The sequence below is a fragment of the Muntiacus reevesi genome, chromosome X, assembly GCF_963930625.1.
Source record: "Muntiacus reevesi chromosome X, mMunRee1.1, whole genome shotgun sequence".
Classification (NCBI taxonomy): domain Eukaryota; kingdom Metazoa; phylum Chordata; class Mammalia; order Artiodactyla; family Cervidae; genus Muntiacus; species Muntiacus reevesi.
Genome location: NC_089271.1, coordinates 99,474,410 through 99,493,181, shown reverse-complemented (window position 1 = coordinate 99,493,181; position 18,772 = coordinate 99,474,410). Strand labels below are relative to the sequence as shown.

Below are 18,772 nucleotides of genomic sequence, written 5' to 3'. Positions count from 1 at the left end.
ATAAAAGATGATCCATAATCTCATGTTTACCGAGCAAACACACATACTGAATGGTCCCTATGTGCCCAGATACAGACTAAGTGTACTCCATCCTTTATCCTCTGTCATCCTCACAGCTACCCTGTGAGGTGGATCTTACTAGATCCCTTTTACCTATGAAACTGAGGCACAGGGAAATTTAGCAACCAGCCCATGGGCATCAGGAAAGGATGGAGTTGAGAATTGAACCCAGGCGCTCCTGATTCCAAAGCCTGTGCTCTCCACGCACATTGAGTACAACTTTGCATTTAGAGCTTCCCAAACAACCTGACAGTAAGAATGCATGCTTGCCAGGGCATAAGCCCACCAGGATACATCCTCACTAGGGCACATTCTTGCAAGACTGTATCCTCACTGGAGTTGACTTTTACTCTGTCCTGCTCAAAGCTTTGTTCTGTGAGGTGGTTCTACCACTCTGGGTTTCTGGAGGGGAAGTTCAGATGGGGTACTCATCTGGCTGAAAGTTGATCCAGAGGCTGGAAGTGCATGTGACCTCCTCTGTGCACCCGCCCCACACAGTTCCCCATCTCAGAAAGGAAAAGTTCCCCTAGATGCAAATGGCCCTTGCACCTGTAAAGTTCTAGGATTTATCGAGTGTCAACATTCTGGACTGATGCTGAAGCTGAAACTCCAATATTTTGGCCACCTGATGCAAAGAACTGACTTATTTGAAAAGACCCTGATGCTGGGAAAGATTGAAGTCAGGAGAAGAAGGGGTCAACAGAGGATGAGATGGTTGGATGGCATCACCAACTCAATGGACACGAGTTTGAGTAAACTCCAGGAGTTGGTGATGGACAGGGAGGCCTGGTGTGCTGTAGTCCATGAGGTTGCAAAGAGCCGGACACAACTGAGCAGCTGAACTGGACTCAACACTCTGGCATGCTAAGAGCGGATTCGAAAATGCATCATAAATATTTAAATGAGCTAGTTGACCTCATGACAGAATCATGAGCCCATCGTGGAGCAGGATCTGGAAGACAGTGGGTGACGCCCCATGTGACACTCTCTTTGCTTTAGGTCCCCCAGTCAAGTGTTCCAGAAGCTGGCTTTCCATGTGGTCCCTGGCTGATCATCGTCATTAGCATCATCCAGTTCTTAAGACCAAAGGCAGGAAGCAGAAGCGAGTGGAGACATTTCTTAGAGGCCACAGTGGTGGCGGTGGCAGCGGCAAGACTACTGAGGGTTTTTCTCTTCACCCGTGTTTTTTTTTTTTTTCCTTCAGAGCGTTTTTACCATAAGCTGGCCCTCCTCTCTGCATGCCGCAAGCCATTGCCACTTTGCTCACATTGTACTCCGAGATCCTAGTAGGGGCCAGACCTTCCATGGGGCCATGGGTTGTTCTAACAGGGCACTACAGGTCTGGTAGGGTAGCCAGGCACATACAGAAACAACTGGAACACCCAGGGTTTTCAGGTCCTTAGGAAAAGTGTGACCAGTGAGGGGGGAATAACAGGATCTCCGTGTTTGATCGGGGCTGGGGGCAGAGTGGTGGTAGGAACCTGGCAGGAACCAGACCCTGAGGAAAGACCCCTCTGTGGCTTCTTCTCAAAGTTCTAGAGTCACAAAAGGGTTTGAAACTGAACAGTAACAAGATAGGAAATTACATTTATAAAGGTCCCTTGGGTTACTGGCATGGAGACTGGATAATCCGTGAGGCTGCACGGGGAAACCAGCTGGGGTGGTCGTGGCCATCCAGGGCAGAGAAGATCACAGCTCAGTACTGGGATGGGGAGACGCCACTAGATTTAGGAGAGTGAATGGACAGGGTTTGGGAAGGCGCAGATATGGTAAAATGGGAGCCAGGCAGGAGGCCAGGAGTGGGGGAGGGGTGGGGGAGGGGTGCCTATTGGGGAAGGGCTGAGCTTGGGGAGTCAGTTTGGGACAAGCTGGGGTGAGGTGCTGGGAGGTCACTCATCTGATGACTATAGCAGTTACCCTCAGGCCCTTTGGTCTTTGCTGCCCTTCTCTCTAGGACTGTCCCAGGCAGAGGATCCTGGATAGTCATTGTTTGCCCACTGAAAACAATCTGACTGTGAAGTCTGTTAAAAAGACAGGCAAGCAAGAAACACTGATTGACTCCCTATTCTACTCCTGAAGGTCTGGTACCCTTGGGCAAAACACTTGCTTTCTCTGGGCTTCAATTTTTTTTTTTCAAAATATGCCACGTATCTCACAGGACCTTTGTGGGGTGCAGGTCAGATAGCAGATAAGCAAGCACCTTGTAAACTCTTAAGGGACAAAATACAAGGTATCATTAGATGATCATCATTATCATTATCATGTTCTCTGATCAGACTTGGACCATTTGTAGTTTATGTTTACAGTTCCTTACTGCTTTCATTTTATCTGACTGTCCATTTGTCAGGTATGAACATATCCAAAAGAACGTGGAAAGTTAAGATGATAATCTATATAAATCATGTTAAAAGACAAGGCAAAAAATCTTGACACAGGCTGATCTGGGTCACATCATGTTGAAAAAGCTGTCTAGAATCATTTGCAAAGATCCCTAAACAAAGGAGATCCCTTTATGAATATAAAGACACTTTTCCACCTCATTGCCAGATCATAGAATTTGAGCATCTCCACCCATTCATTCATTCAACAAATATTCACTGGCATTTCCAGTGTGCTTTCTTCTAGGCATTTGAGAATGGAGGTAGGGGGTGTGGCTGCCTTCGAGGGATGCTCCATCACCCTGGAGATCATCTAGTATCTAGTATCTAGCTCGATTCACTGACTGTCCAGAAGGGGAAACTGAGAATCAGTGAGGCTCAGGAACTTGTCTAAGGATTTTCCAAGGTCCCTTGAAGCTGTGGAGGAGCAGAGGGCAGCTCTTAGGATCATAGCAGATCCCTACCTGTGATCCTAAGATGCTAGTCCTTCTAAGATATCTCTGTGGGTTTGGGTTTGGAAATGCAGAGCTGTATGCTTAATACTTTATCAAGAGATATCACTTATCCCCTCAGAATGCAGCAATGAGGGTTGGCCTTTGTCAGTTACTCAGGATGTCCCTTTCACCAAGCGTCCACCCTTAGACAAAAGTCTCCCTCAGAGCAAACACTGGCTGGCTGAGCCTAGACTCTGTGCCAGGCTGGGGAGGTGGGGCCATTGGGAGATGAATGGAGCTCAATCCTTACTCTGAACCTGGCAATCACAGTACCGTGTCCTACATGCCCCCTTGCCAGGGCTCTGGCCCTTCCCCACTCCCCACTCCGATGCCAGGAACCCAGAACCAGAAACACCCCAGGTATAAAGATATTCATTGTGTAGGACTGGTGTGGGCATGGGGAGGCTGTGGGGCAGGCATTCAGATGCACCAGTCCAGCTTGTCTTGCTCCTATCGTTTAGGTTGCAGGCAGCCCGGAGAGAGCTGATTTGCTAGGAAAGATGCAGTTCCCAGCATAGGTGGCTTGGCTGCTGACAAATATGCTTCAGGCTTGTGCCACCTGTGTTGGGATTGCCCTCTGAATGCTGCTCCTTTGCTTTGTCTGAAAAACTCAGAGTGAGATCAAAAGTGACAACTAGAGGGACTTCCCTATCAGCCCAGTGGTTAAGGCTCTGGGCTTCCAATGCAGGGAGTGAGGTTCAATCCCTGGTTGGGGAACTAACATCCAACATGTGTGTCTGCTCAGTCCCTCAGTCGTGTCTGAGTCTTTGCGACCCCAGGGACTGTAGCCCGTCAGGCTCCAGAGTCCGTGAGATTTTCCAGGCAAGAATACTGGAGTGGGTTGCCATTTCCTCCTCCAGGGGATCTTCCTGACCCAGGGATCAAACCTAAGTCTCCTTCGTCTCCTGCATTGCAGGCAAATTCTTTACTGCTTAGCCCCTGCTACGTGTGGTGCAGCCAGAAAATGAAAAGGTGACCATTAGAACAATTAACCCACATTGCACTGAGTGTTTTACAGGATCCATGCAACAACTTATGACCTAGACCCTGAGAGACGGGACACTGAAGTTGCTTGCCCAAGTCACATGGCTGACCTCCAACTTAAATGCCCCTTGGTGCTATTTGGACTTGGGAGCTCCCTTGGCAAGCTGAGTCAGAGCCCTAGGGAGCACTGCAAATCCACTGTAGGACTCCAGGGCTGAGAAATAAAGACTGGGCATCCAGACCCCTGCTGCAGTGCCCTACGTGTCCCTGGGCTGTCTTCTAGGAGAGGCATAGATTCGTGGCAGCTCCCCTGGTTGGCTGAGTGAAGTCCTTGGCGGAATTGGCACAGGTTCTCTAGTTTTCTCATCACCTCTCCCCCAGTCAGAGATGGCTGCTGTCTCCTTCTGGGAGTGGGCTGGGGGAGGAGAGGTGCCTTGCACACCAGCATCTGATAACACAGACATAACCTTCGCTCATTCATTTCGTATCCCTCTGAGTGTTTCTTAGGTCCCAAGTCCTGTGCTTGTTGGGCAGAAGCCCAATTGAGACAGACATCCGGCAAGCAATCGCCTAAAGGGGCCCAAATGCCATTTGTGAGACGTGCCACAAAGGAGACCAGAGGGAGAAATTCAATTGCGGGCAGGGGAGTGTCCCCTCACTGACTGGGGATTGGGCTGAGGTCTCAAGGGTGGCAGCACTTGCTAAGAGTCGAAGGGGGTGCAGATCCGAGGCAGCGGGAATGGCAGGTAAACACACACACTTCCAGGGATGGGAGAGGGGACACTCTGGGAGGGAACTGCCATTAAGAATGAAGGGGGGAGCGGGGAGAAGAATCTGCAGAAGCAGAAGTGGGGAGGAGAGGCCCTGGAGGGCTGACATGAGAGCCAGGTTTACAACTTGATCAACGGGCTCTGGCTGGGAGGTGGGCGGCGCAGAAATCCAGGTGTTTTTCCCACCCTCACTGCCAAGGTCTGGACTCCAGGCCCACACCAGCGCTCTGCCTCTGGCCTGTCCTCCCACAGCAACACAGGGGCACTTTCTCAGACAGAGCTCTGCTTGGGTCACTACCTGCAAAAAGCTGCAGGTGATAGTGTCCACCCAGACAACTGTCCTGTCTCTGGAGAGGCTCTTCCCCTCACCTCTCCAGCCTTGAAATCCGCCTTTGAATGAGTTCAGTGCACACCTTCACACCTCCATTCAGGGGTCCTGCTTTCCCCCAGTTCAGTTCAGTTCAGTCATTCAGTCGTGTCCGACTCTTTGCTTTCCCCTGGCCTGCGGTAATTTGCTCCTTCTTGGCCCGTGGAACCCTCACTAACCCTGGATGCCAAACTCAAAGTGGCTACCTGTCCTCAGACCCGACCCACCACAGTCAGAACTGAAGCTCTCCCCTGGCCTTCACTTCTATTTTGCTGGCATTTATTTTATCCTTGGAAGGACTGATGGCTGAAGCTGAAGCTCCAGTACTGTGGCCACCTGATGCGAAGAGCTGACTCACTGGAAAAGACCCTGATTCTGGGAAAGATTGAAGGCAGGAGGAGAAGGGGGTGACAGGATGAGATGGTTGGATGGCATCACCAGCTCAATAGACGTGAGTATGAGCAAGCTCTGGGAGATAGTGAAGGACAGGAAAGCCTGGCATGCTGCAGTCCATGGGGTTGCAAAGAGTTGGACACCACTGAGCGACTGAACAACAACATTTTAACCTTGACCAGTTTATTGATGTTGGTGTGTCTGCTCTCTAGATGGCAAGTTGCCTGAGGCTGGGGATTCTGCCTTAAGAATGTAAGTAGTAAGCCATCAGGGTCAATGGAGAACTCATTGTTAACAAATCTGAATGGAGTCCCTGCTCTAAGCTACACTTTGGGGAGATGGCAGAGAACAGAGCAGTCAATCTCCTGGGGAGACTGACAATCAGAAAGATAAATGTAAAAGTATAGTGAGTGAGCTCATGAGCTGGTGTTGAGTGTGTGTGCATAAACAGAGCAGGAGAAGGAAGGCAGGCGATGTGTAATTGTGGCTTTCAGTTTTCCATTGATAGTCAGGAAATGTGACACTGGAGCAAAGACCTCAAGGAAGTGAGGGCTAGAGCCTTGCTGATTTAGGGAGCAGATCTTCCCAAACGGAGGGAGGAGCATGTGCCAAGGGCCTGGGGTGGCTATTGCTGAGTACGGGCAGGGTGAAGAGAAACTTGAGAGCTGGAATCCGAGGTGAGCGTGGTGATGAGGGGTGACTTGTAAAGTCCCCTGAGGACCACTGGAGAGATGGGCTGTACCCTGGAGGGACAGGGTAAAGGTCTGAGTGTCCTTAGTAGATGAAGGGCAGGTTCAGACTTACCAGGATGCCCCCAGTTGCTGAGCAGACACAGATTGAAGCTGGTGGGGGAGATGGTATGTATGGTGATCATAACTGCCATCCTTGTCAGAGTCAGATTCTAACACCATCCACTGGGCTCGTTTCTAAAGCCCTCTTCCCAGAGGGACTGGGCACATGGAGGGCCTTTGCTAGACCACATTTCAGGTTTGTTTTTTTTTTTTTGGGGGGGGGTAGGTGAAGAAGGAAATGGCAACCCACTCCAGTATTCTTGCCTGGAGAATCCGAGGGACAGAGGGGCCTGGTGGGCTGCCGTCTATGGGGTCGCACAGAGTCAGACACGACTAAAGCCACTTAGCAGCAGCAGCAGCAGCAGGTAGGTGAAGATAGGAGAACCATTCTCTTTGTGAAGCCCCACCAGCCATCCTAAGAATGGTGATATCTGAAGAGATGCTGGGGACCAGTCACTGCTTCCCCTTTTCATGATGCTAAACTTAGGCTCAGAAAGAGGGCATCAGGTGAATTTTAAATGCAGCAACACCGGTCCCATTTTCAAGAGTGGCAATCTTTCATTCCCCCCTCTCCCCACCACAGGAATCCCCCTGGTTCAGGTGAGGAGAAATAGTTTGTAACTTTTCCCAAAGAGGGGGACACTGGTCCATTAGCTGCTCAATGAGTCACAGCCAGGTCTTTGTATTGCTCAGGAGGGTACCTAATGGCCTGTGGTATTAGGAGAGGTGGGGGGGATTCTGAGAACCTGCTACTGCGCTGTAGGTGGGAGGGGGTCCAGGGAGAGGTAGTGTAGATCGGGTTGCCCAGTAGTGGAGAAAGTCTTCAAGGCCCGACAGGGGAGGGCTCTTCCTGAAACAGGCTGGGTCAGCAGAGCTGACCCCACTGAGTGTCCCCTTCCCTCCTCTCCCTGCCCCTCAATGCCCCCTCCGCCCTAGACCCTTCCCAGGACTGGGTGCCTGGGGGGCTGGTAGGGCAGGGAGCTCTCACTTCATCTTCATCTTTCCCAGGAACCCTGGTCTACCTGGCACATCCTTGACTCTGCGTTGGCTCGTGTGGTTGGGGGGATTGTGTGCCCACAAAGCAGTGGTGTGGACAGTAAATGTGGAGGAAGTCTTTTGGTTGTTGACCTACTTCCTCTTTCAGTCATCCACTGAAAGGCGAGCCAGTGGGCCTGGTGGGGCTGGTGTGGCCTTGTGTGTGTGTGCGTGAATGCTAAGTCCCTTCAGTCATTTCCGACTCTTTGCGACCCTCTGAGCTGTAATCTCTTCTGTTCATGGGATTCTCAGGCAAGAATACTGGAGTGGGTTGCCAGTTCCTTCTCCAGGGGATCTTCCCAACCCAGGGATCGAACCCACATCTCCTGTGTCTCCTGCATTGGCAACCGGGTTCTTTAACCACGACTGCCACCTGGGAAGCTGGTGTGGCCGTGTCACACTAAACAGCACCAGCTTCTGGGCTCCCTTCTCCGGTGGCCTGACCCACGGCCCTGGGAGCAGGAGAGGTGGGATAGGCTAGCCCCAGTTGCCTGTCTGTTTCCAACCTGCAACCTGTCTTCTTCTTGAGGGTGCTGACTGCCCCTGCCACCTTGCCAATGGCCGTGGAGCTGAGCTATTTAGAGTAAGATAAGCGTGACACTAAGGGTCAACAAGAGACCCAGTTTCCAGTCCCTGCTCAGCCACCAACTCCTGAGGGGCCCTCTGCATCCAGCCCATCAGAAGAGTGTCAGAAATCCTCTCTGGGAAAGCACTTTTCCTCTCTTTGGAATGAGTACAGTTGGAAGGTAATTCCCACCCACAAGCTGAGGGGGAGAGGAGACGGGAGGCCCCAGCTCCCCTGGGAGTAAGCAGAGGTGGGCAGGGGCCCTGGGAAAGCCTAGAAGCTTGCAGTTAAAGACTCCCTACCTGCAAAGATGGAAATTTACAAAGGCTCCTAGATCCCTCATAGCTCAGTGGGTAAAGAATCTACCTGCAATGCAGGAGATCTGGGTTCAATTCCTGGGTCAGGAAGATCCCCTGGAGAAGGAAATGGCAACCCACTGGTGTATTCTTGCCTGGAGAATCCCATGGACAAAGGAGCCTGGCAGGCTCTAGTCCATGGGGTTGCAAGAGTTGGATACAACTTAGTGATTAAACCACCAGCAGTACCACCACCACCACCAGATCCCTTGTGAAAGACTGCTCATTTGGGGATCTTCACAGCCAGTGAAGGTTGGGCCTCAGGGATGTTACTTTCAGCCCTGGGTGCTCAAATGGAGACCTAGGGTAGGGGTAGGGTAGGGTGAGGTCTAAGGGACTGGAGTTTCATTTGTGTTGAATGATGAGGATTACTCCTAATTTGGGGGCAGGGGGAGAGGGTCTTGAACTGACAGGAACTGAATGGAAACCTCTTTACCACACTTTGTCATATTGCCTATCTCCTTTGAATGTTCTCCTGACATCTCCAGGCAGTGGAGTGGCTTATGGGATTCTGGTTTGAGGTTCCCTTGCATGGACGGGCCTGGCCTCCTAGGGGACTGATGTTGTTAAAGTACTCCAGGGAGGCCCAGGCAGGGGCTCAGCACACTCCAGCACCTTGAGCTACCCCCAAGTCAAGCCACCGAGTGCCGAATTTTGCTGCAGATAGAAAAGGCAACGTGCCTTGGAACCCCTGAGTCTGGGCCATGTCTGCTCACCCCTGACTTTATCACTTTTCATACCCTTCCAGGCTGATTCTTAGCCTCCCCTGGGTGGCCTTTTATACGTGACCACCAGATCACTCTCACACCTACCCTTCCTCACCCGCGGACTGGACAATGACTGGTGTGGAGAAGGTAGGTCGTACCACCTTTGACACGTGACACTGCGACTGGGGGAACTGAGGTGACATGGCAGAAGGCCTACCACAACGTCAAAAACAGAGCCCAAAGCTACTGCCTCTCCCCTGCCCTCCAGCCCCAGCCCCCCACCCCTTCATCCCATCTCCTTTCTGTTACTTATGAGTAGACATTCAAGATATGTACATGGGATTGAGTTATGAGAGAGTTTTTGTGTTCAGGCCGCTGTTACAGACAGTCTGGGCTGAGGAGAAACTCAAACTGTGAGGAGTCTCCCGACTGAGACTCAGTGTGGAAGGAATGGAGAAATTGGGGAGACTGGGCCTGAGGAAGACATGGGGACTTGGGCCATAGGTGTGTTTGTGGGGGGCAGGGCAGGGAACCATGGCAACCATCTGCAGACCTCTGACACGGCTCGGTGATGTCATAGTCACTTTCTGTTGGTTCTGCTCACAGTGACCACAGGTCGCAGCTTCAGTTCAAGTGCCTCAACTGGTTAAGAGAAGGCATTGCTCAGGAGCAGACATGGAAAGTCTTCCTTCGACGAGTAAGAAGACAAATTTTGTCATGCGAGGTAAGTACACAGAAATAAGAGACCAATGGGCAGGGCTCTGGCAGTGGGTGGGAAGAGGGGATCTTGACGGTGGTGTCTGGGCACGACTTACTCTAAGCTCTCTTCCAGCAGGGAGATACTCTTACTTCTCTGGCTTGGCTTTCAAGCTGCTGCATCTGTGAATGCCCTAGGTGTGCCCAGGTGTGTGTGTGAGTCTGTATACATGTGCTGCTTGTGACTTCCCTGTGCTTATGAGTGTGACCCTCACCAGCCACTCAGGGGTCCGTTAAGAAGTACCCATGGGCTCTGAGTCTGACCATTCTGGTGTTCCCAGTTTGGTGCTTCCAACTGGTAAGGGCAGCTTCCCATTGTGACCAGGACACCAGGCAGTGGCCAGACCAGAAGGAGGCCCCTGTCCCACCTCACATCTCTGGCCTAGAAAGGCCTGACAACACTGAGAGGCCAGGGCACTCTGGGGAGTGGTCACACTATAACTGGAGGCCGTGCTTCCCTCTGGGAAGGATAGAAACAGAAGACGGGGGAGTGGCTTGAGAGTAGCAGACTCTGAGAACCTATAGTGGAAGAAGTTGGAGCCGTCAGACTGGAGAAGAGACTTGGCCTGCTGTGCCATCTCTGAAGGATAAGGGATTAGACTGTGTGTAGGATGGTGACCCCAGGGCTCAGAGATAGGCCCAAATGGAAGACAACCCAGAAAGGAGGTGGTAAGTTCACTGTGAGTGGAGGTATGCAAGGAGAAGGTAGGTGAGCACTCAGCTAACTCTTAACAGGACAGGGGATTAGATGAAAGAGCCTTAAGATGTTTGCATTCTGAGGAGTCTGTAAACTGGGGACCTAAGAAACTGACTTTGATACCTGTGGCTCTTGCAAAAGGGCACTATCTTTGCCTTCATTAGGTTCCAAGTGGATCCCTAACGTTCGAAGCCCAGCAATGCCAGCTACAGGGCCACAGCCTAAGTCATGACACTCTGAGGAGCTGGGTGGGGGTGGGGAGGTAGGTTCATTCTGAGGTCATTTCCCTTGTACAGCTCAGACTCAGCCACAGTTGCTGGAAACAGTGTTTCAAAAACTCATCTTCAGGTGGCTCTCATTTATAAATGTGGAAATTATTAATAGGTGAGTATCCTGGGCTTTCAAAGTGCTTTAGAAAGGGAATATCTGTAGAATAACTCAAGATACCTCTGCCACTATTTTCTCCAAATTTCAACCCTTGAACTGTGCTCCTTTTCTCAGCTTTCCTTTTACCCCCCTCCATTCTTTCCAGGAGGCTCACGGTATCTTCAAGAGGAAGGGGACCCTCAGACAGTTTTCAGCAGGGCTGACACTAGCATTTGGAATGGGACATTGCTCCCTCCTAAGCGACTCTCCTGTACAATGCAGGACATTTGGCATCTCTGGCCATCCTCGCCTATTAAATTCCAGCAGCAACATTTCCCAACATCCGTTAGAGGTGACACTGCCCTCTCCCTCTTTGAAAATCATTGCCTGAATCCCCCCCCACCCCCAAGAACTGACTTCCTCAAAGCCATACCACCCAGTGACAAAGCCAAGGCCAGGTCAAATCCCATTCATTCATTCCAATAACTTTCATTCATTCCAATAACTTTGATTCTTCAATAGGGTGTGTGTCAGAAGAGCAAAGGGAACGCGGGCCTAAACTGAGGTGGTGAATAGGGGACTGACTGCCCATAAAGTTACTACTACTACCGATTTCTCTCCTTATGCCAAACTCCGTTTTCGTCCTCTAGCCCACCTAGCTCGCTGGTTCCGCAATTGCAGCACAGATTGACTTTCTGGGAATTAGTGGAAAGAGCCTAGACGAGCGCGATCCACGGGAGCACAATCAGGTTCTTTTAAGGCGGTGTGCGAGTCCCAAAACCCTGAGATCTCACAGCAGCTTTCCTGCTCGAGCGAGCAGCCGCTTTCCGCCGGGCTTATGAGAGCTAGGTACCTGCCGCAAGGCCCCTGTAGCAGAGTCGCGGAGGAACTCGGTGGAGATAAAGGACAGTCGACCCTCACGGTCGATCTCAGAGTTGTCCTGGGGCGGGTGGCTGGGGTGAGGGGTGGCGGGGTGGGGTTGCCTAGGGGACAGGGGACCCGGGACGCAGAGGCCGCGGCTCAAAAGGAGCAGAGGGCAGCGCAACCCGGCTCGACCTTGCCCTCCAAACACCGGAGGCCGAGGCCGCAGGGAATGGCGGAGCCACCTCTCCAAAGTCCTTTGAGATGCCACCTCGGTGCGAAAAGGGCGGGGGGCGCGAGGAGTGGGCAAGCGAGATTATTATTATTCCTCGGTTTTGCCGCGGCAGCTAGCGCCGGCGGGTTGTTCTGTTTGAATGAATAAGCCCAGCGGCCGCGCCCAATGGGCTCCCGCGCCTGTTTAATATTCATGAGGCCCACAGCCAATGGCCGGGCGAGGAGGTTGTTTTAAACGGCGGAGCCCGCTGGCCAATCAGGCGGCTCTCGTGGAGGCAGCTAGCGCGAGGCTGTGGAGCGCTGAGCCGCGCGTCGTGCCCTGCGCTGCCCAGACTAGCGAACAATACAGGTACGTTTCGCACCGCCCGCCGCCGCCGCCACCGCCGCCGCCGCCGCCGCCGCAGAAGCAGCGCCCGCACAACTTTCCTCCGGCCCGCGCCGCCGCGAGCGCGCTCCGCCGCCGCCCCCTGCCTCTCCTCCGCGCGCCCTTCCCGCCCCCTTCGCCTCCCCTCTTTGCTATAGGTGCGGGAAGGAAAAAGCGATTCAGGTGTTTCAACTTTTCAATGCATCAACCTGAGCTCCCCACTGTTGGGGCTGCGTTCCCTCCGCGGAACCCGTCCCGGCCGACGCCCCCCTGGGCAGCGGCCCAGGGACCTTGGCCCCCTCTGAAGCCAGATGTTCGGGCAGCTGCGGCGGCGCGAGCCAAGGGGCGACTGCGGGTTCGGGCGGCGCGCGTCCCGGCGCCGGGCGGCGGACCGGGGCAGGGGGCCGGTGCTTCTCCGCCCGGGACGGACTCCGGGGAGGCCGGGCGACCGCTGCCCGCCGGGGACTACGGCACAGGCAAACTTCGCTCACGATCTCGGCTGGGCGCCGCGCGGCCCCGGGGGGCTGCACTGCTGCTTCTGCATTAACATGGCCGTCGCGGGAGCGCCCGGCGGCCCGGGGAGGGGGGGCGCGGGCCGGCCTCCCCCCGCTCATCTCTGCCCGCAGGGCACCGCCGCCGCCGCCGCCGTGAAGATGGCTGGCGCGGCGCGGCGCGGCGCTGGGCTCTGGCGAGCGGCGGGCGGACGGGCGGCGGGGACACCCGGGCGGGCTCCGGCCTCGGCCCCAGCGCCCGCGGCCTGGGGCGGGCGGCGTGGAGGGCCGGGGGCGCTGCCGCGGGCCCCTGCACGGCCGAGCGTCATGGCCGCACGGGCGCCTTTGTTATCCTGAGGAGTGCGCTCCGCGCCGCCGCCGGGGGCGGGGGGTCCGGCCCGCGGCCCCCGCAGCCCCGGGCGGGGCGGGGCGGGGTGGGGGCTGGCGAGCGGGCGGCGGCGGTGGCGGGGCCCGGACCGCTTTGTTCGCCGCCGCCGCCCGCGCCGGCCGCGCGCGGATCAGCCATTTTAGCGAGCGGAGCTTGGAGGCGCGGCGAGTGCCGCGGTCACCGCCGCTGCCCGCTCGGCTCCGCGCCTCCGGCGCGCTGCCGCCGCCGCCGCCCCCCGCTCCGTGCGTCCCCCGGGGGTGGCAGTGGCGGATTTCAGGGGCACTTTCTTTCATCAGGAAGCTTTTGACAAAATGGAAGGTGAATTCTGCGTGTCCGAGTGACCCAGCGCGGGGCCGAGCCCGGCCGTCCGTGGCCGGCCCCGGGCTCCCCAGCGACCCGCGCCGCCGCACCCGCGCCGCCACCGCGGGGCCCAGATTCAGCCCCTCGGTCGCTCCCAGGGAAGGGGAGCGCTTGAATTTAGCGTGATGACCTTGGGTGTGGGAAAAGGAAAAGATGGCGGGAAGCAGGGGGGGTGGGACAGGGACGATGACACGCCACAGCTGCATTTTGATTTGGAAACTTTGCAGAAAGTGTTCCTGGCTGGACATGCTTGCCTTTTTACTGATGGGCAAGACTAGCCCTTTCGGTCTCCCCTCCCCCTTTAGGTAATAATGAAGATAAAGATTGGAACTAAATAGTACAAGGGAGATCTGCTCACTTGCTAGATTACTCTTCTTGTAAAAGCCATTTTTATAAGCCAGCACGCATCAAAAATAGTGAAATTTCAAGTGTTCCCTATTTACAGTTCTCCTGGTTTGGTCTTGTAATCCTCAGTGGCAACAGTATTGTTGTCTCTAACATAGTAAAACAGATGACCCGCTAGCCTGAAGTGGTTGGTTGCAAGCTTCTGCCACCCGCCTGCACCCTTTACCAACGTGTCCTCCGTGTGCCCTTCCCACTTTTGAATTGTAGTTTGCAAAACGTAGTAGTTCTGAGTCGCAGTATAGCTCAGAACCACCCAACTTGGGTCAGTTCCATTTGGAGAACTTGATCACTCCTGGAGAAGTAACTCACAAACCAGCGCACTTCATGCTGGTCAAAAGTTAAATGACAAGCGACAGTGAAACTGATTTCCTCCCTACTCTGCCTTCAGCTGCTAGATTGGCTGCAGGATGGGGGTGAGGGTTCTTCCAAAACGGCCACCTTTGGTATATCTTGCATATGTTCATTGTGTTTGTTTCTCTTTGTCTCTCTTCCCTTCACCAGTCAAGATGGCTAAAGGTGATCCCAAAAAACCAAAGGGCAAGATGTCTGCTTATGCCTTCTTTGTGCAGACGTGCAGAGAGGAACATAAGAAGAAAAACCCAGAGGTTCCTGTCAATTTTGCTGAATTTTCCAAGAAATGCTCTGAGAGGTGGAAGGTATTTTTTCTTTTGTATCTTTCCAGCCGCTCTTAGTTGGATTTCACACTTTCTGGTTACTGACCTTCAGTGTAGCTCCGGGTGGCTATTTTCTTCCTCTTTACTTAGACTCATCTTGTCTCTCCTTAGAATTTTGTTTTGTTTTTGAAGATGGTACAAGGGTTTAAGGCTGTCATCCCCTTTTGCAAGTGATTCTTGCAGCTGCCACCGTAATTACAGGACAGCTGAACAGGTATGTGCTCACTGCATTGAGGAATTTAACAGGTCCTGTGTTTTGCAGACCATGTCCGGGAAAGAGAAGTCGAAATTCGATGAGATGGCAAAGGCGGATAAAGTGCGCTATGATCGGGAAATGAAGGATTATGGACCAGCTAAGGGAGGCAAGAAGAAGAAGGACCCTAATGCCCCCAAGAGACCACCGTAAGTGGCTATAGGATTCAGGATAGCAGTTAAGAGCTTTCCTTCTGCATTTTTAAAAAGACAACTTTACCTAAAAAGATGTTGCGATACCACAGCAAAACAATGTATACTTTGAGCTGTACAGTGCAGGGCCAGGGAAGTTCCTGATTGTGGCTGTCTTTGTGAGCTGTATGCATGCATGGTGGTTGGCTGTTGGCATTTCCACTGGGAAGGGGTCAGACAGCCCAGTTCTGGGTGTCAGTGTCCATTGGCGTTTTCTCTATCCTTTTCCCAGTAACTGACAAAGCACCTATTTCTGAAGTCTCTTAAGTATTCTAGTGCCCGCAACTTTGTAATATTGTACATGGCATCATGCATTTCTTCACTTGAGGGAAGAGTCATAGTGGTAGGAATTTGTGCATTCAGCAACATGGAATCTTGACTTCAGTTCCCGTTTTGGTGGGTTCTCCTCTGATGTATACAATTCTCTCCCTACAAGGTCTGGATTTTTCCTATTTTGCTCTGAATTCCGTCCCAAGATCAAGTCTACAAACCCTGGCATCTCTATTGGAGATGTGGCAAAGAAACTGGGCGAGATGTGGAATAACTTAAGTGACAGTGAGAAGCAGCCATACATCAACAAGGCAGCAAAGCTGAAGGAGAAGTATGAGAAGGTGAGGGACCAGAGTGTACCCTGCACAGGCTGGGGCCTCCGGGAGCCTGGAAGGGTGGACGGTCAGCTGCCATGGCTGGGCTGGGGGTGGAAGGCTGCAGGACTCATCTCCATGCCAGATCCGCCTGGTATACTGGTGGTCCGGCTTCTGACAGATGGTTGTGTCTGAGACAGCTTTTCAGGCAGGCTTCAAAATGTGATCATATGGGGGTGCTCCCAGCAGAGGGTCAGATAGTGCTTATTCACTGGACTTCGAGAGCACGTGAACACCCATGCACTCTGCAATTGGAATGGCTGTGAACCCAGTTTGAATCTGGAAAGAAATACTTCAAAGAGCAGCCCTGTCTTCCTCCCGTGCATTCTCCTTCTGGGGTGGGGACTGCTTGCTTCTACCCTTGACTCATTTGCAATGTGTGTCTATCCCTTCCAGGATGTCGCAGACTATAAGTCTAAAGGGAAGTTTGATGGCGCCAAGGGTCCTGCTAAAGTTGCCCGGAAAAAGGTGGAAGAGGAAGATGAAGAAGATGAGGAGGAGGAGGAGGAGGAGGAGGAAGAGGAAGAGGATGAATAAAAAAAAAAAACTGTTGATCTGTCTCCTTGTGAATACCTTAGAGTAGGGAGCGCCTTGATTGACACACCTCTCACCCAAGACGTGTCTGTTGCCCTCATTAGGTTTAATTACCCGATTGGCTCATGATCATATCTTAGTCTCTCAAAGTGCTCTAGCAGTTGTAAGTGGTTTACATTAAGTGGCCATGGGTGTCCGGAGCACCTGGAAACTGTATCAAAGTTGTACATATTTCCAAACATTTTTAAAATGAAAAGGCTCTCGTGTTCTCCTCACTCTGTGCACTTTGCTGTTGGTGTGACAAGGCATTTAAAGATGTTTCTGGCATTTTTTTCTTTAATTTGTAAGGTGGTGTGTTAATTCTATGGTCATTGGCTAGAAATCCCGAGTTCTCAACTGTACATATCTATAGTTTGTAAAAAGAACAAAGCAACCGAGACACACTCTTGATGCTCCTTGCTTGGTGTGGAGGCTGTGGGGGCAATGCCTTCCGGAGGGGCCGTAGCTCAGGGCGTGCACTGCGGGGCTGAACCTGTGGACACTGCAGTGGGCATCCATTTAGCTTCAGGTTGTCTTGTTTTTGTATATAGCGACATAGCATCCCGCTACCATTCTTAGCTGTGGAAAGGGGAGGGGGGTGAGCAGGCATGAGAAGTGTTTTGGATCCTTTTTAGTTGAAGTGCAGTAGTTTTAAACTGTTGTTTTTTTTTTTTTTTAAACAAACTGTAGAACTGTTCATTGTCAGCAAAGCCAAGAGCCACTGCACCAGTGAAAGTTCAAGAACCTTCTGTACTAAACACGATCTGCAATGTTCTGTTATTTTTTTTGTATGTTTAGAATGTTGAAATGTTTTTGAAGTTAAATAAACAGTATTACATTTTTAAAATTGTGCTCTATGATGACAGTCTAAATGTCTGACTCACAGCAGTCTTAGCAGGAGGACAACCCACTCCATGGCATCTGGTAACTAGCCTCCTGGTGAATCTGGTAAATAACTTCTCTTTAGCTTACTGTGGCCAACCTACTGAGGACAGAGATAAAGAAGGCTACTTGAAGCTACTGCGTGATTTTGTTTGTGTCTGAAAGGCATTAAGGTGAAGTCTAAGCTGCTGAATGTAGGTGCTAAGGTCACAGACAAGATTTAGCAGTCCTCAGAGGTTTAGGAAGGTGGGTGGTTAAGATTGAGGCTGACTACTACTGGGGTTTGTTTTTGGTTTAGGTTTCTTTTTTTAAATCTCCCACTCTACCCGCCCCCCACACACACACCCACTGGGGAGGTGGTCAAATTCATTGCTAAACAGCAAAAAAAAACGTTCTTTCAGGCTTTTTTTTTCTTTCACCCATGCCCCCCCCCATGCCCCAGTACTCATAGTAGAACATTATTTTGCTCAATGATCAAGGCGTTGTTGAGCTTGGCATCCTCTCTTAGACCCCAGTGAGGGCTACATGGAGGAGGGTGCAGTGTCCTCTTCCCTCCAAATTCAAGAAACCAAACACCTCAAGGAAGATGGCTGGGCACCATCAAGGGGCACCTGCAGGGCAAGCTGATGGCATCAACTGCTTCTAAGTAGTAGATGTCATCAGAAAAAAAAGACCGGTCTACCCATGGTTTGAGCTTGTTAATTTGGAATATAGATTGTTGAAAATGTTCTTACACTTGAAGAGGCTTGTTATATGTTTCAGTGTTTATTTCCTTTTGGAAGGTGTAGCATTTTGTCCAGGTTGGGCTGAGGGGTGATGGCCATCGTGGCAGATGGTGACCTTAAATATTTTGAGTGCTGCTGTGTATGTGCATTGAATTGTTGGCAGTAATGAAGGGGACCGTGTTGGGGGTGAGTGTTGATACCTGTCCGGCATTAATCTGCAAATGTACGTGTTGGAGGCTGTGAAGCACTCAAGGGTGTTTTAACGACACTAAGAAGAAAGTGCTTTTCTTAAAATTCACTATTGAGAAGCTTGGCTGTCTGCAGGTAGTATCTTCCCCACTCTGTTAGGGTCGTGGTCATGGTCACTGGCTGGGTCTCTAATCTGTATTCATAGCCATTCTTTCTCACATCACAACTGTTTGTCCTAAATGTGTTTTTCTAGTTCTAGAAAATGACCACTAATTTAAAAAACCTTGGTCCTGAGGTTTGCCTGGAGAAATCTGTTCCCAGGTGGCCCCTGCCTGCTTTAGTTGTGCCCAGTCACTTCCCTCCAGCCTTTGGCATTGTCAACCGAAGCCTCTGCTGCCTGACACGCAACCTACCAGGCTAAGACACGGGAGCTGTGACCAACCTAGTCAAGTGTGGGAGGGAAACTTAACCTGTAGTCACAAAGGAGCGATTTCATGCTTCGAAGTCCTCCTCTGTCTGGTGGAAGCTAGAGAAGCCAACTATGGAAGGGCAAAGACTAAAAGGGATGACTTTTTTTGTGCTCCTGTAGTAGTTAAACCTAAGTGGGGGACTTGTTAAGTGGTCTTTGATTAAGGAGATATTTAGTTTCTAAAGAGACTCAGGCAGCTTGGCCCATACGCTGCTTTCAGTGAGGACTGCTTACTGTAGGATTCTCACCCATTACCATTGCTCCTCTTAATAGAATGATGCCTTGTAGCTTCTCTGAGATGCTACAAGTGGTATGGTGTCACCACCTTAGGCTTCAGCTTAGCTTGATTT

General features: G+C 51.9%; 1 protein-coding gene across 4 annotated transcripts; it reads left to right on the top strand.

Annotated features, from left to right (window-relative positions):
- Positions 1 to 12,079: 12,079 nt before the first annotated feature.
- Positions 12,080 to 16,829, top strand: HMGB3 (high mobility group box 3). 4 transcript variants are annotated; one of them, XM_065915259.1, is made up of 5 exons: positions 12,080 to 12,163; positions 14,324 to 14,478; positions 14,759 to 14,898; positions 15,377 to 15,551; positions 15,981 to 16,829. In XM_065915259.1, the coding sequence occupies exons 2-5, from the start codon at positions 14,329 to 14,331 to the stop codon at positions 16,119 to 16,121; spliced, it is 606 nt and encodes a 201-aa protein (XP_065771331.1). In that variant the 5' UTR covers positions 12,080 to 12,163; positions 14,324 to 14,328; the 3' UTR covers positions 16,122 to 16,829. The 4 variants fall into 4 exon arrangements, with proteins under 4 accessions (XP_065771331.1, XP_065771332.1, XP_065771333.1 ...); XM_065915260.1 differs by lacking the exon at positions 12,080 to 12,163 and adding an exon at positions 12,197 to 12,336; XM_065915261.1 differs by lacking the exon at positions 12,080 to 12,163 and adding an exon at positions 12,227 to 12,361.
- Positions 16,830 to 18,772: the final 1,943 nt, after the last annotated feature.

Coding starts and splice junctions, on each gene's coding strand:
- HMGB3 (XM_065915258.1), top strand. Junction 14,479..14,758: donor AATGCTCTGAGAGGTGGAAG/GTATTTTTTCTT, acceptor TGTGTTTTGCAG/ACCATGTCCGGGAAAGAGAA. Junction 14,899..15,376: donor AATGCCCCCAAGAGACCACC/GTAAGTGGCTAT, acceptor TCTCCCTACAAG/GTCTGGATTTTTCCTATTTT.